At 44.0% G+C, this 12,485-nt stretch overlaps 1 protein-coding gene across 3 annotated transcripts in view; it reads left to right on the forward strand.

Moving 5' to 3' along the window:
• ephb2 (EPH receptor B2) overlaps nt 1-12,485 on the forward strand; it is a 50,059-nt gene that overhangs the window by 14,759 nt on the left and 22,815 nt on the right. For all 3 annotated transcript variants that reach the window (XM_062965534.1, XM_062965535.1, XM_062965536.1), the window contains exon 4: nt 11,785-11,940. In XM_062965534.1, the coding sequence (XP_062821604.1) occupies nt 11,785-11,940 (156 nt within the window). The remainder of the gene's footprint in view (nt 1-11,784; nt 11,941-12,485) is intronic.

The following is a 12,485-nucleotide window of genomic DNA, read 5'->3' on the forward strand; positions in this document are numbered from 1 at the left end:
GATGGAAGTGGCCCGGAGAGAGTTATTTTGGAATCTGGTCAGGTTTTGAGTGCTGAGGAGATGAGGAAGGGGATGCTGGGATAGATCATCAGGAACATCAGGAAGAACTTCCTCACTGTGAGAAGGGCTGTTCGGCATTGGAACTCTCTTCCTCAGACTGTGGTGGAGGCTCCTTCTTTGGATGCGATTTCCTGCTTCTTGGTAGAATAGGGTTGGACTGGATGGCCCATGAGGTCTCTTCCAACCCTATTTATTTATTTACAGCATTTATATTCCGCCCTTCTTTCTCACCCCGAAGGGGACTCAGGGCGAATCACATTACACATATAGGCAAACATTCAATGCCTTTTGACATAGAACAAAGACAAGACAAACATAGGCTCCGAGCGGGCCTCGAACTCATGACCTCCTGGTCAGTGTGATTCATTGCAGTGATTCATTGCAGTGATTCATTGCAGCTGCTCTCCAGCCTGCGCCACAGCCCGAGCCCGAATCTACTATTCTATGATTCTATGTGGAGGGTCCAGAAGAGGATGGAAGTGGCCTAGAGAGAGTTGTTTTGGAATCTCCTGGGAGTCTGTTCAGGTTTTGAGTGCTGAGGAGATGAGGAAGGGGATGCTGGGATAGATGTGGAGGGTCCAGAAGAGGATGGAAGTGGTCCGGATTTTTTTTGGATTCTTGTGACAGTTCCCACGAGACTGGAGAAAGCGATATGTGTTCTCCTGAGAACCTGCCATATGTGCAGGCGGAGAGAAACGTGGGAGATGAAGTTTTGTCAACGTCAAGGAGCTTGGAATTGTGGAGACAAGACATGGACTCGCTTTCTCAGAGGCTTAGAGATAAGGAGAGGAAAAGCAAGTGCATGCGGAATGATGTTATGGGAGGGACACAGTCCTTTCAATATGGTTCTTGTTGGTACAATCCTTTGTGAGAGCAGCGTCGTTTTCAGGTGAACCGCTCTCGGTTTTTGGTCCTATGTTGTGAGGCTGTGGATTGTGGGTGTCTCAGGTGGAAATCCCACCTGACTCCAGTTCCCACGAGACTGGAGAAAGCGATATCTGTTTTCATGAGAACCTGCCGGAAGTGCAGGCTGAGAGAAACGTGGGAGATGAAGTTTTGTCAACGTCAAGGTGTTTGGAATTGCGGAAACAAGACATGGAACAGAGACAGACTCACTTTTCTCAGAGGCTTAGAGATAAGGAGCGGAAAAGCAGGTGCACTAGGAACGATGTTATGGGGCGGAGGCCCTTTAAAGTGGTCCCGTTGTCTTCGGGTGAACCGCTCTTGCGTTTTGGTCCTAAGTTCCTATGATAGAACTAATTAGGAACTCCACACAATTAAGCAGGAATCACACTTTCAAACCAGGAACGGAACATTTTTCATATTTTGTGTACATAGTGTATTGGGATTGCAATTCCGTGACGGTGGTGCAGCACAGATACATGTTGTATCGTGGTAAGATATAGATTTGAGATCGTCCTGCTGAACGAATGTAGTTTGGGATCACTTAAGCTTCTGTGGTCTGATGCTAAGGATTGTGGGCGTTTTTCTTACCCGAAAGAGTCGTGCCGAGAGTTGCTTTGCGGCCTTTTTCTCACCGAGCGCCTTTAATTAAAGACAATTACTGCTTTCAGACCCTCTCTCTCTCCCTCGGCTCGGCAGCCTTGTTTGCAAACACACATCTGCGGGGCTTTTGTGTCCGTCGGCAGTTTCCTCCCTTCCTTGGAGCAGAACAGAGCTGCCTCTATTATACACAGGCCGTCCCCGAGTTACAAACATCCGACTCACAAGCGAATCACGGATAAAGACAGGGCTGGTTTTGATGGGTACGTAAATGGTTGTTCTACAGTAAGAGGAGTGTGTCACCACCGGGGTAACTTTCGTCTGATTTCTCTTTCAAAGTAGGTCAGTTGCCTTCAAATGCAAAATCATAGCAGAGAGATAGGGGAGAATTTCCTTCTGTTCGCATTCGAAATGAAGTGACCTACTTCGTGCCTCTCGGACAGTCCTCGGTCCCTAACAACGGCTTGGCTTGGATCGTGTGAACCAACACGTGGGATTTTGTCATGGTTTCCCCAGAGTTGAGGTCAGCTTCCAATTGGGCTGCTGTGAGTTTTCCGGGCTGTATGGCCATGTTCTAGTAGCATTCTCTCCTAATGTTTCGCCTGCATCTGTGGTTAATGGCACCCATAGACGAGGCAAGTGGAGTCCATTTATAGAGAAGTAGTGGGGCTGTTTTTTGCCTGGAGGCACCCTCCGTTTGGGAGGTGTTGACTGGCTCTTGAGTGTTTGCTATCTGGAAGGAAGGAATTAACAGGAAAGCAACTTCAATGCATTGAGTAGCCATGAAGCTGCAAAGTCAATAATTGAAGGTGTCTACATAGAGGAAGCGAGGTGTTTTTGCCTGGAGGCACCCTCCATTTGGGAGGTGTTGACTGGCGCTTGACTGTTTATTATCTGGAAGGAAGGAGTTAACAGGAAGGTGAGTTCAATGCATTGAGTAGCCATGAAGTTGCAAAGTCAAATAATTGAAGGTGTCTACATAGAGGAAGTGGGGCTGTTTTTGCCTGGAAGCATCCTCCATTTGGGAGGTGTTGACTAGCACTTGAGTGTTTGTTGTCTGGAAGGAAAGAATTAACAGGAAAGTGAGTTCAATGTATTGAGTAGCCACAAAGCTGCAAGGACAATCAGTGGGAGTATCTGCATAGAGGTAGCAGGGCTGTTGTCACCTGGAGGCACCTTCCGTTTGGGAGTTGTTGACTGGCACCTAAGTGTTTGTTATCTGGAAGGAAGGAATTAACAGGAAAGCAAGTTCAATGCATTGAGTAGACATGAAGCTGCAAAGTCAATAATTGAAGGTGTCTACATAGAGGTAGCGGGGTGTTTTTGCCTGGAGGCACCCTCCATTTGGGAGGTGTTGACTGGCACTCGGCTGTTTGTTGTCTGGAAGGAAGGAGTTAACAGGAAAGCGAGTTCAATGCATCTACCTGCGGGGATAAAGGCGTTGACATTATTCTTACGGTTCCAACGAATCAATGAGTGCTTCGTTCCGACCGGGAGGTAACATTAGGGAGCGTTAGCGCATCGGGATTGTCAGCAAGACCCTTCTCCAGGCGTGCCCAGCCCTCAGATCCTGCCATCGATTGCTGTGAGGAGAGAATTGCCGTTCCGGACCGCAAACTGTTCCACGATCTCTCCTCGTCGATCTCGGCGGGATGGCAAATTAACGCGCGTTGCCCATCAACACATATTGAAGGCCCATTAGTTGTGTCTTCTTCTCGGGCTTCTGTTTCGTTTAGCGAGTCTCCTGCATCCCCTCTTTCCGTTTTTCTGGCTCACAAAATCACCGAACACACAATAACACTGTAACACAATGTCCCTTCCTCGTTGGTTCCATCTACGGACGAAAGGCAATCTAGAAGCCTCCACGATGCTCTTCCCCAATACTCGCTCTTCCCTTTCGTAAACTCCGAGTTCCGACACAGGGTCAAAATGAGGCTCTTTCGCCCAAACTTGATGCCACTGATGCGTGAGTGTGATAAGCCCTCTGGCGAGGCGGCTTTTGCTCTTCCTCGCGTGTGTGAGTCTCCGTTGCTTAGCAATTGCACGGTTGTTTGGCTTGGCCTTTCACCTGGTCCCGTTGGGAGCTCAAGGGAGCAGATGGGCAAGGTCTGCGCTTACCTCCTCCTGGGTCCGAATTCATCCGTGGTTAATGCACGGCCAAGGCCGGGTTAAGTCAGCTCTGACCCATGGTGCCCAGCATCAGCTCGGCTTGATAGAACCCTAGAGTTGGAGGAGACCCCAAGGGCCATCCAGTCCAACCCATAAAAGATAGAGATATTCCTTAAGTTGGAAGAAGCCCCAAGGGCCATCCAGTCCAACCCTTCAGAGATAAGTAGGTAGGTAGGTAGATTCTTATAGTTGGAAGAAGCCCCAAGGACCATGTAGTCCAACCCATAAGAAATAGGTGGGTAGGTAGATTCCTAGAGTTGGAAGGGACCCCAAGGACCATCTAGTCCAACCCATAAGAGATAGGTAGGTAGGTAGATTCCTAGAGTTGGAAGGGACCCCAAGGACCATCTAGTCCAACCCATAAGAGATAGGTAGGTAGGTAGATTCCTAGAGTTGGAAGGGACCCCAAGGACCATCTAGTCCAACACTTAAGATATAAGTACATAGGTAGGTAGAAAGAAACCTAGAGTTGGAGGAGACCCCAAGGGCCATCCAGTCCAACCCATAAGAGATAGAGATGTTCCTCGAGTTGGAAGAAGCCCCAAGGGCCATCCAGTCCAACCCTTCAGAGATAAGTAAGTAGGTAGGTAGATTCTTATAGTTGGAAGAAGCCCTAAGGACCATGTAGTCCAGCCCATAAGAGATAGGTAGGTAGGTAGATTCCTATAGTTGGAAGGTACCCTAAGGACCATCTAGTCCAACCCATAAGAAATAGGTAGGTAGGTAGGTAGGTAGGTAGGTAGATTCTTATAGTTGGAAGAAGCCCCAAGGGTCATCCAGTCCAACCCATAAGAGAAAGAATGATATATTCCTCGAGTTGGAAGAAGCCCCAAGGACCATCTAGTCCAACCCTTCAGAGATAAGTAAGTAGGTAGGTAGGTAAGTAAGTAGATTCTTATAGTTGGAAGCGACTCCAAGGGCCATCCAGTCTAAGCTATAAGAGATAGGTAGGTAGGTAGATTCTTATAGTTGGAAGAAGCCCCAAGGACCATGTAGTCCAACCCATAACAGATAGGTAGGTAGGTAGATAGATTCCCATAGGGAGCCCAAGGACCATCCAGTCCAACCCTTAAGAGGTAAGTATGTTTGTAGGTAGGTAGGTAGAACCCTAGAGTTGGAGGAGACCCCAAGGGCCATCCAGTCCAAGCCATAAGAGATAGATAGGTAGGTAGATTCTTATAGTTGGAAGAAGACCCAAGGACCATGTAGTCCAACCCTTAAGAGATAAGTAGGTAGGTAGGTAAATTCCTAGAGTTGGAGGAGACCCCAAGGACCATCCAGTCCAACCCTTAAGAAATAGATAGATGATAGATAGATAGATAGATAGATAGATTAGATTAGATAGAAAGATAGATAGATAGATAGATAGATAGATAGATAGATAGATAGATTCCTAGAGTTGGAGGAGACCCCAAGGACCATCCAGTCCAACCCTTAAGAAATAGATAGATGATAGATAGATAGATAGATAGATAGATAGATTAGATTAGATAGAAAGATAGATAGATAGATAGATAGATAGATAGATAGATAGATAGATAGATAGATAGATTCCTAGAGTTGGAGGAGACCCCAAGGACCATCCAGTCCAACCCTTAAGAAATAGATAGATAGATGATAGATAGATAGATAGATTAGATAGAAAGATATATGATAGATAGATAGATAGATAGATAGATAGATTCCTAGAGTTGGAGGAGACCCCAAGGACCATCCAGTCCAACCCTTAAGAAATAGATAGATAGATGATAGATAGATAGATAGATTAGATAGAAAGATATATGATAGATAGATAGATAGATAGATAGATAGATAGATAGATTCCTAGAGTTGGAGGAGACCCCAAGGACCATCCAGTCCAACCCTTAAGAAATAGATAGATGATAGATAGATAGATAGATAGATTAGATAGAAAGATATATGATAGATAGATAGATAGATAGATAGATAGATAGATAGATAGATAGATAGATAGATTCCTAGAGTTGGAGGAGACCCCAAGGACCATCCAGTCCAACCCTTAAGAAATAGATAGATAGATGATAGATAGATAGATAGATAGATTAGATAGAAAGATATATGATAGATAGATAGATAGATAGATAGATTCCTAGAGTTGGAGGAGACCCCAAGGACCATCCAGTCCAACCCTTAAGAGATAAGCTAGCCTTGGCGCTGTCCTGTCGGGCCTTGTGAAGTATGCTTTACATAGGATGCCCATATGTTTACAGAGAGGCTTCCAGCTCGTCTCAGCACAGCAACAGGGTCGCCATTATTACGGTCCCCTTTCCTGCCCTTTCCCCCAGTGAAGAGTGCCGGTCGGTCCCAGCTTCACCTCTTTGTCCTGGTTGATTTTTTTCCCACGGAAAGCGGCACCCGTTTCCATATAGTGCGGGGGGAGCTGACATTAATGAGCTGCTAATTAACACCACAGATCTCGACAATTCCAGTGTCAGAACCCCTAATTAGCCTCACGTTCTGCTTTAATCAACTGTCTCTGTCACGGATTTAATTCAATTTCTGGATCTGGACGGGAAGACGTCGACGGAAGGCCTGGAATACTGATGCCGGAGAGAGGGAAGGATGAAACCAGGGCCCCGGGCCTATCGATCTGGATTACACTATGTGACACAATTTGGAAGTATTTTCTGTTCCTGGTTTGCAAGTGTTTTCCCTGTCTGATTGTGTGGTAAAATTAGGTGCCTCGGCTTATATTTGGGTCGGCTTATACTAGAGTATATATGGTATCTGAAAATACATGCAAGTGAAACCCTGGTGAAGGAGAACAGCTTGTGAGGCAATGGGAAAAAGAAATCTGGCAGACGAGACGTTAACACTCCTCCACATTGCATCACTTGTGACAACGTTCCTCGGTTCGAAACCACAAACCTCGATTCGAAATCACAACATTCGGAAGCTCCGAATATCGCACGGCTTCCTTGCCCATGTTTCCATGTAACGTGGGATCTGCCCTAGAAGGTGCTGACATAAACGAGGCGTCAAAAATATAATCGACGGAGACTGACCGACAGCATGACTTCGTCTGGATCGGCAGTTTCAGAAGGCAAATTGACTGCGTCGAGATGGATTATATGGCAGTGTAGACTCATATAACACTATGTAACAATACGATTTTTGTTCCTGGGTTGTCAATATCATTTCCTAAATGGTTCTATCATAAAAATATGAGGAAAGTTTATTAAACTGCCAAAACATCCTGCTATAGCACATTTTTCTCAAATTTTTCAATGGATATGTCATAGGACTGTGCATAGCTTCAGAGGTTCGTTTTGTAATTTTTTTGTAAAAACGTTTTAAAATTTCCAAAAAATCAGTGGATCACCAGAATGCTCTGAAACTTGGCACACTTAAAGTGGTAAACACTGCTTACAAGTGTGCCAAGTTTCATCCTGATTGCTATAAAGATGACAAAGTAGCGAGCCTCAAAATTTTGCCACGAATAGAATGAATCTTACAAAGCTTCAGACTTTTTAAAATTTCCAAAAAATCAGTGGATCACCAGAATGCTCTGAAACTTGGCACACTTAAAGTGGTAAACACTGCTTACAAGTGTGCCAAGTTTCATCCTGATTGCTATAAAGATGACAAAGTAGCGAGCCTCAAAATTTTGCCATGTATAGAATGGATCTTACAAAGCTTCAGACTTTTTAAAACTTCCAAAAAATCAGTGGATCACCAGAATGCTCTGAAACTTGGCACACTTAAAGTGGTAAATGTTGCCCACAAGTGTACCAAGTTTCATCCTGATTGCCATAAAGATGACGAAGTAGTGAGCCCCAAAATAATAAATGTAATAACACCAACAATAATAATAATAATATCAGAGTAAAATAATAAATGTATTAATCATAATACAAAAACAGAGTAAAATAAATGTAATAGTAACAACAATAATAGAGTAAAATAATACATGTAATAATAATAATTAATAGAGTAAAATAATACATGTAATAATACCAATAATAATAGAGAAAAATAATAAATTTACCATATGTACTCAAGTATAAGCCATCCCAAATATAAGCCAACCAGGACTCTCACCTGAGTATAAGCTGAGGGGGGCTTTTTCAGTCCTAAAAAAGGACTCGAGTATATACAGTAGACATGTCCAAAAAATTGTTTTGAATTGTATATCGGAATTATTTCGGATTGTTCTCGCTTTTTGATACGCATTCTGAGACATTGTCTCACAGCGCAACCAGCAATGTAATTAGAACCATTGTTGGTCCATTCTCTAATTGTCTCTTAATGTTTCGTTAATTTTTCCCCCATAAATTTTTTAAAAATATATATTTAAATAATATATTTTTTAAAAAAATTGTTTCTGCAACCTACCTTGAATGGGAGCTTAGAGCAGCCTAACTGGCTGCAGCTCCCCGGCCAATCAGAAGCTTCCACGATGGACGCAAAGGTGGGGGCTAACGTCCTCTGCGTCCACATGGAAGATTGCCATACAAGCCCAGTGTGTCGCGATTGCGCATGCGCGTCCGCCATTTTAGAAACATTTAGAATCATTACGAATTTTCGGAAATATCCGAAATTTTTGGGTGAAAAAATCGGAAATACTTTCTATATCGAAGCGCCAGTGCTTCCTACTTTAGAAACGAGAATTGAAACATTTTTTTCATCGATCGGACATGCCTAATATACGGTATATATGAAACCTTCTTTCAAAACCTCAACCTCTGAAGGATCGTTGTACGGGACGTGCAGTTCTACAGCCTCCGTTCCCTTTCCTCTTATGTTCCCATCCATTTGTTTCTTCCAAAAGTGGGATCAGATGTGGATTGTGCAACCTTCCAGATGTTGACGACGGCAGCCAACGAACAGGCCGGCAACATCTGGAGAGCCTTTGCCATTCCCATCCTTGCTAGAAGAGAAAACGGCTTCCAGAAAGTGTGCGTAAAATGTTTATATTGGGAGAAAGGTCGACCGAAAAGGCAGGCGAGTTTCCATGTTGAAAAAAAAGGAAGCGAAGACAGGAACGGGACCGAATTAACTCGGCGGCGAAAGTGGAGGGAACAGAAAATTGACAGCTTCGCCCGTCCCTGCCGGATTGTGCAACGAAGCAAGGCGTGTTCATCAATTGACCGTAACATTTCTTTAAACAGAGACACACAGAGAGAGACCTTTAAAATATTTCATCCGGCAGCGGATCTGGTTGTAATTATTATGACAGAATATCTGCTGCTCCAATACTCCGGGAGACTTTCGGGAGGGAAGCCTTGCCTTTTGCATGGAAACGGCCCAGAAGAAAGAACTAATTTCGCCACTACAATTGGGATCTGGTTACCGAATGTAAAAGCAAAGAATATACTTGGCTGAAAGTGTATTAAGAATGGGGGAATAGGGGGATCTCTCTCTCTCTCTATATATATATGTATCTATATATATCTCTATATTAGGCATGTCCCATCGATGAAAAAAATGTTTCAATTCTCGTTTCTAAAGTAGGAAGCACTGGCGCTTCGATATAGAAAGTATTTCCGATTTTTTCATCCAAAAATTTCGGATATTTCCGAAAATTCGTAATGATTCTAAATGTTTCTAAAATGGCGGACACGCATGCGCAATCACTACACACTGGGCTTGTATGGCAATCTTCCATGTGGACGCAGAGGACGTTAGCCCCCACCTTTGGGTCCATCGTGGAAGCTTCTGATTGGCCGGGGAGTGGCAGCCACGTTAGGCTGCTCTAAGCTCCCATTTAAGGTAGGTTGCAGAAACAAATTTTTTAAAAATATTTTTAAATATATAGTTTAAAAAATTTATGGGAGAAAAAAATTAACGAAACATTAAGAGACAATTAGAGAATGGTCCAACAATGGTTCGAATTACATTGTTGGTTGCTCTGTGAGACAATGTCTCGGAATGAGTATCAAAAAGCGAGAACAATCCGAAATAATTCCGATATACAATTCAAAATGATTTGTTGGACATGTCTACTCCATATATAAAAATGAGTGATGGCATCACGGCAACCGGCAAAACAATAAAACTACAGGCCCCCCAACCTCGAAATTTGACAACACAACCCATCATCCACGCCTCTAGGTTGATACAACAAAAAGAACATTTATTTATTTTATTTTATTTCCAACATTTATATCCCGCCCTTCTCACCCGAAGGGACTCAAGGCGGCGTACAAAATTGGCAACAATTCGATGCCTACACATAATTAAAACAGCAATGAAAATCCAATTAAAACAATATAAAAAATATAAAACATATGGTTAAAATCCTTAATTAAAATCCTTAAAATAAAGTCCTAATTAGATGGAAAGGAATAATTGTTTTTATCCAATTGCTGCCAGTTAGAGGGCTAATCTCTGCCCACTTGGTCTCCTAACAACCAACTCAAGCCCAGGGGACAGGCAGAGTTAGGCCTCACTTAGGCCTCTTCCACAGATTATCTAATTTGCACTGGATTATATGGCAGTGTAGACTCAAGGCCCTTCCACACAGCTAAATAACCCGTTTGTAATCTTATATTATCTGCTTTGCACTGGATTATCTTGACTCCATATTGCCATATAATCCACTTCAGTGTGCATTTTATACAGCTGTGAAGAAGGGGCCTCATATAATCTTATATATATATATAAAATCACTCCTTGGATAGTGATTAGTTTTGTGGCCAAATTTGGTGTGATTTGGCCCAGTGGTTTTGTTGTTAACTCGGTCCTATATATGTAGATAATAAAAGTTCATATCTATTAGGGTTGTGCAAAGCTTCGGAGGTCCGTTTCATTTCGTAATGCAGAGATTTGTATGATTCGTGAATACAAATCTCTGAATTACTAATCCGAACGGGCCCCCCTCCGAAACAAAACGGAAGCCCCCTGAAACTTTTCAGAGAGATTAGTAAAGATTTGCTGTTTTGTGGCTCTGGAACGCAGCCACAAAACTCGCGTGTCGTCTTGCAAGTGGAGTTGTGTCCAGTTTACGAGGCTTTCGCTGAGGCTTAAAAGAGGACTAAGATGAGATTATCATTGTTTCAACAACAATGAAAGCAAAAAAAAAAAAAACAGGTCAAAGGGGTTATGGGCCCAGCGTTTTGTCCTCTTGGCTTTGATGTCCGTTCCTTTTCTGAAGTTTAGTCCATTCTTAAGTTGTGTGTGTACGCGTTAGCTGTCTCCCTATTAGTGTCCAAGCTCAGGAGGAAGAGAGGATATAAAAGGAGAACCTTTTAAGACGAGAAAAACTAATAAGGTTTCGGAGCAAAGCCGGTCAGGAGCTATATCGACCGGAAGCCAGAAACAGCCCAGGAAGAGGGCAACGGGATTGACATGTGAAGGCTTTGAAGAGACGAGAAGAAGGTTTTCCAAGTCCCAACTCGGTCTCTCTGATGTCTTTGGACTCAAATGCAACAAGGGAGCAAAGTTGCTCCTTTTTCCCCCACAAACGATAACAAGGGGATTTGTCTCTCTGCGGGAAACAAACTTTGGCTTCACTCGCTCTCCTTGTGAAATGGAAGGAAAGAGTTTTGGGCCGTTGGAACGGATAGAGAGAACAATGGAGAGGCGGTCGATATTCTCCAGGCTCTGGAGCGCTTTGAATGAGATTTCCTGCTTCTTAGCGGGGGGTTGGACTAGATGGCCCATGAGGTCCCTTCCGACGCTACTATTCTATGATTCTATGATTCTGCTGGAAAGGAGAACCTCGGACCTATGGGTAGAAAACCCACCGACTCAAGGTGCATTTTGATGCAGTTTTGCCACCACTTTACCTACCGTGGCTCCGTGCAATGGGATCCTGTGATTCCCAAAGTGGGCGCTGCAGTGATCCAGGGGGGCGGTGATGGCCACTGGTGCATTTGGGGGCGACGAATAACTATTACCTGTCTATTCTGAGTTCAAAAAATCGTTTCATAATTTCAAACTTCAATGTTTCTAATTTACACCTGTGTTTCTGCTTCCCTATGTGGTCAGTGGTTCCCCCGATGTTTCGTGTCATCCCGATCTCTCTCACTCGCAAGTCCTTGCTCTGCACATGCTTTATCACTTGTCCCTCTCCCTGTTTGCTCCCAGGTTGCCCGTCGGGGACTTTCAAATCCAGCCAAGGGGACGAGGGCTGTGTCCATTGCCCCATCAACAGCCGCACCACGTCGGAAGGCGCCACCAACTGCGTCTGCCGCAACAGCTACTACCGGGCCGACTCGGATCCGCTGGACATGCCTTGCACCAGTATGTTGCTCCCACTTTTGTTGGAAACCACCCTGAATCCACTTGGGGAGACAGGGCGGGTTATAAATAAAATATTATTATTATTATTATTGCTAGCTGTGCCCGGCCACGTGTTGCTGTGGCTTATGGAAATGCTTTGTTGGCCAGGTGGAATAGCAGTGAATAGCCTTGCAGCCTCAAAAGCCTGAACCCTGGCTGTACCCCGGCACCGTTGTGGCTGAGGGAGTTGCTAGGAGACAAAGTGGGTGGGGCCTAAAGGGGGCAGGGCCTTACCCGTCTGACCAGCAACCAGGGTTGAAAACGGCTCTTCCTCGTTCTCTAATTTGGACTTTCTTTTCCAAGCTTTTTTGTTCGAAAGACATAGATTGGATGACTATGTCTTTTGTGGCCAAATTTGGTGTGATTTGGTTCAGTGGTTTTGTTGTTTACTCGGTCCTACAAAAGTACATGACATTTTTATAGAGAGAGAGACTTCCTTTTCCAGGTTTTTTTGTTTGAAGGACATAAGATTGGATGACTATGTCTTTTGTGGCCAAATTTGGTGT

Source organism: Anolis carolinensis, unplaced genomic scaffold, assembly GCF_035594765.1.
Source record: "Anolis carolinensis isolate JA03-04 unplaced genomic scaffold, rAnoCar3.1.pri scaffold_15, whole genome shotgun sequence".
NCBI lineage: Eukaryota > Metazoa > Chordata > Lepidosauria > Squamata > Dactyloidae > Anolis > Anolis carolinensis.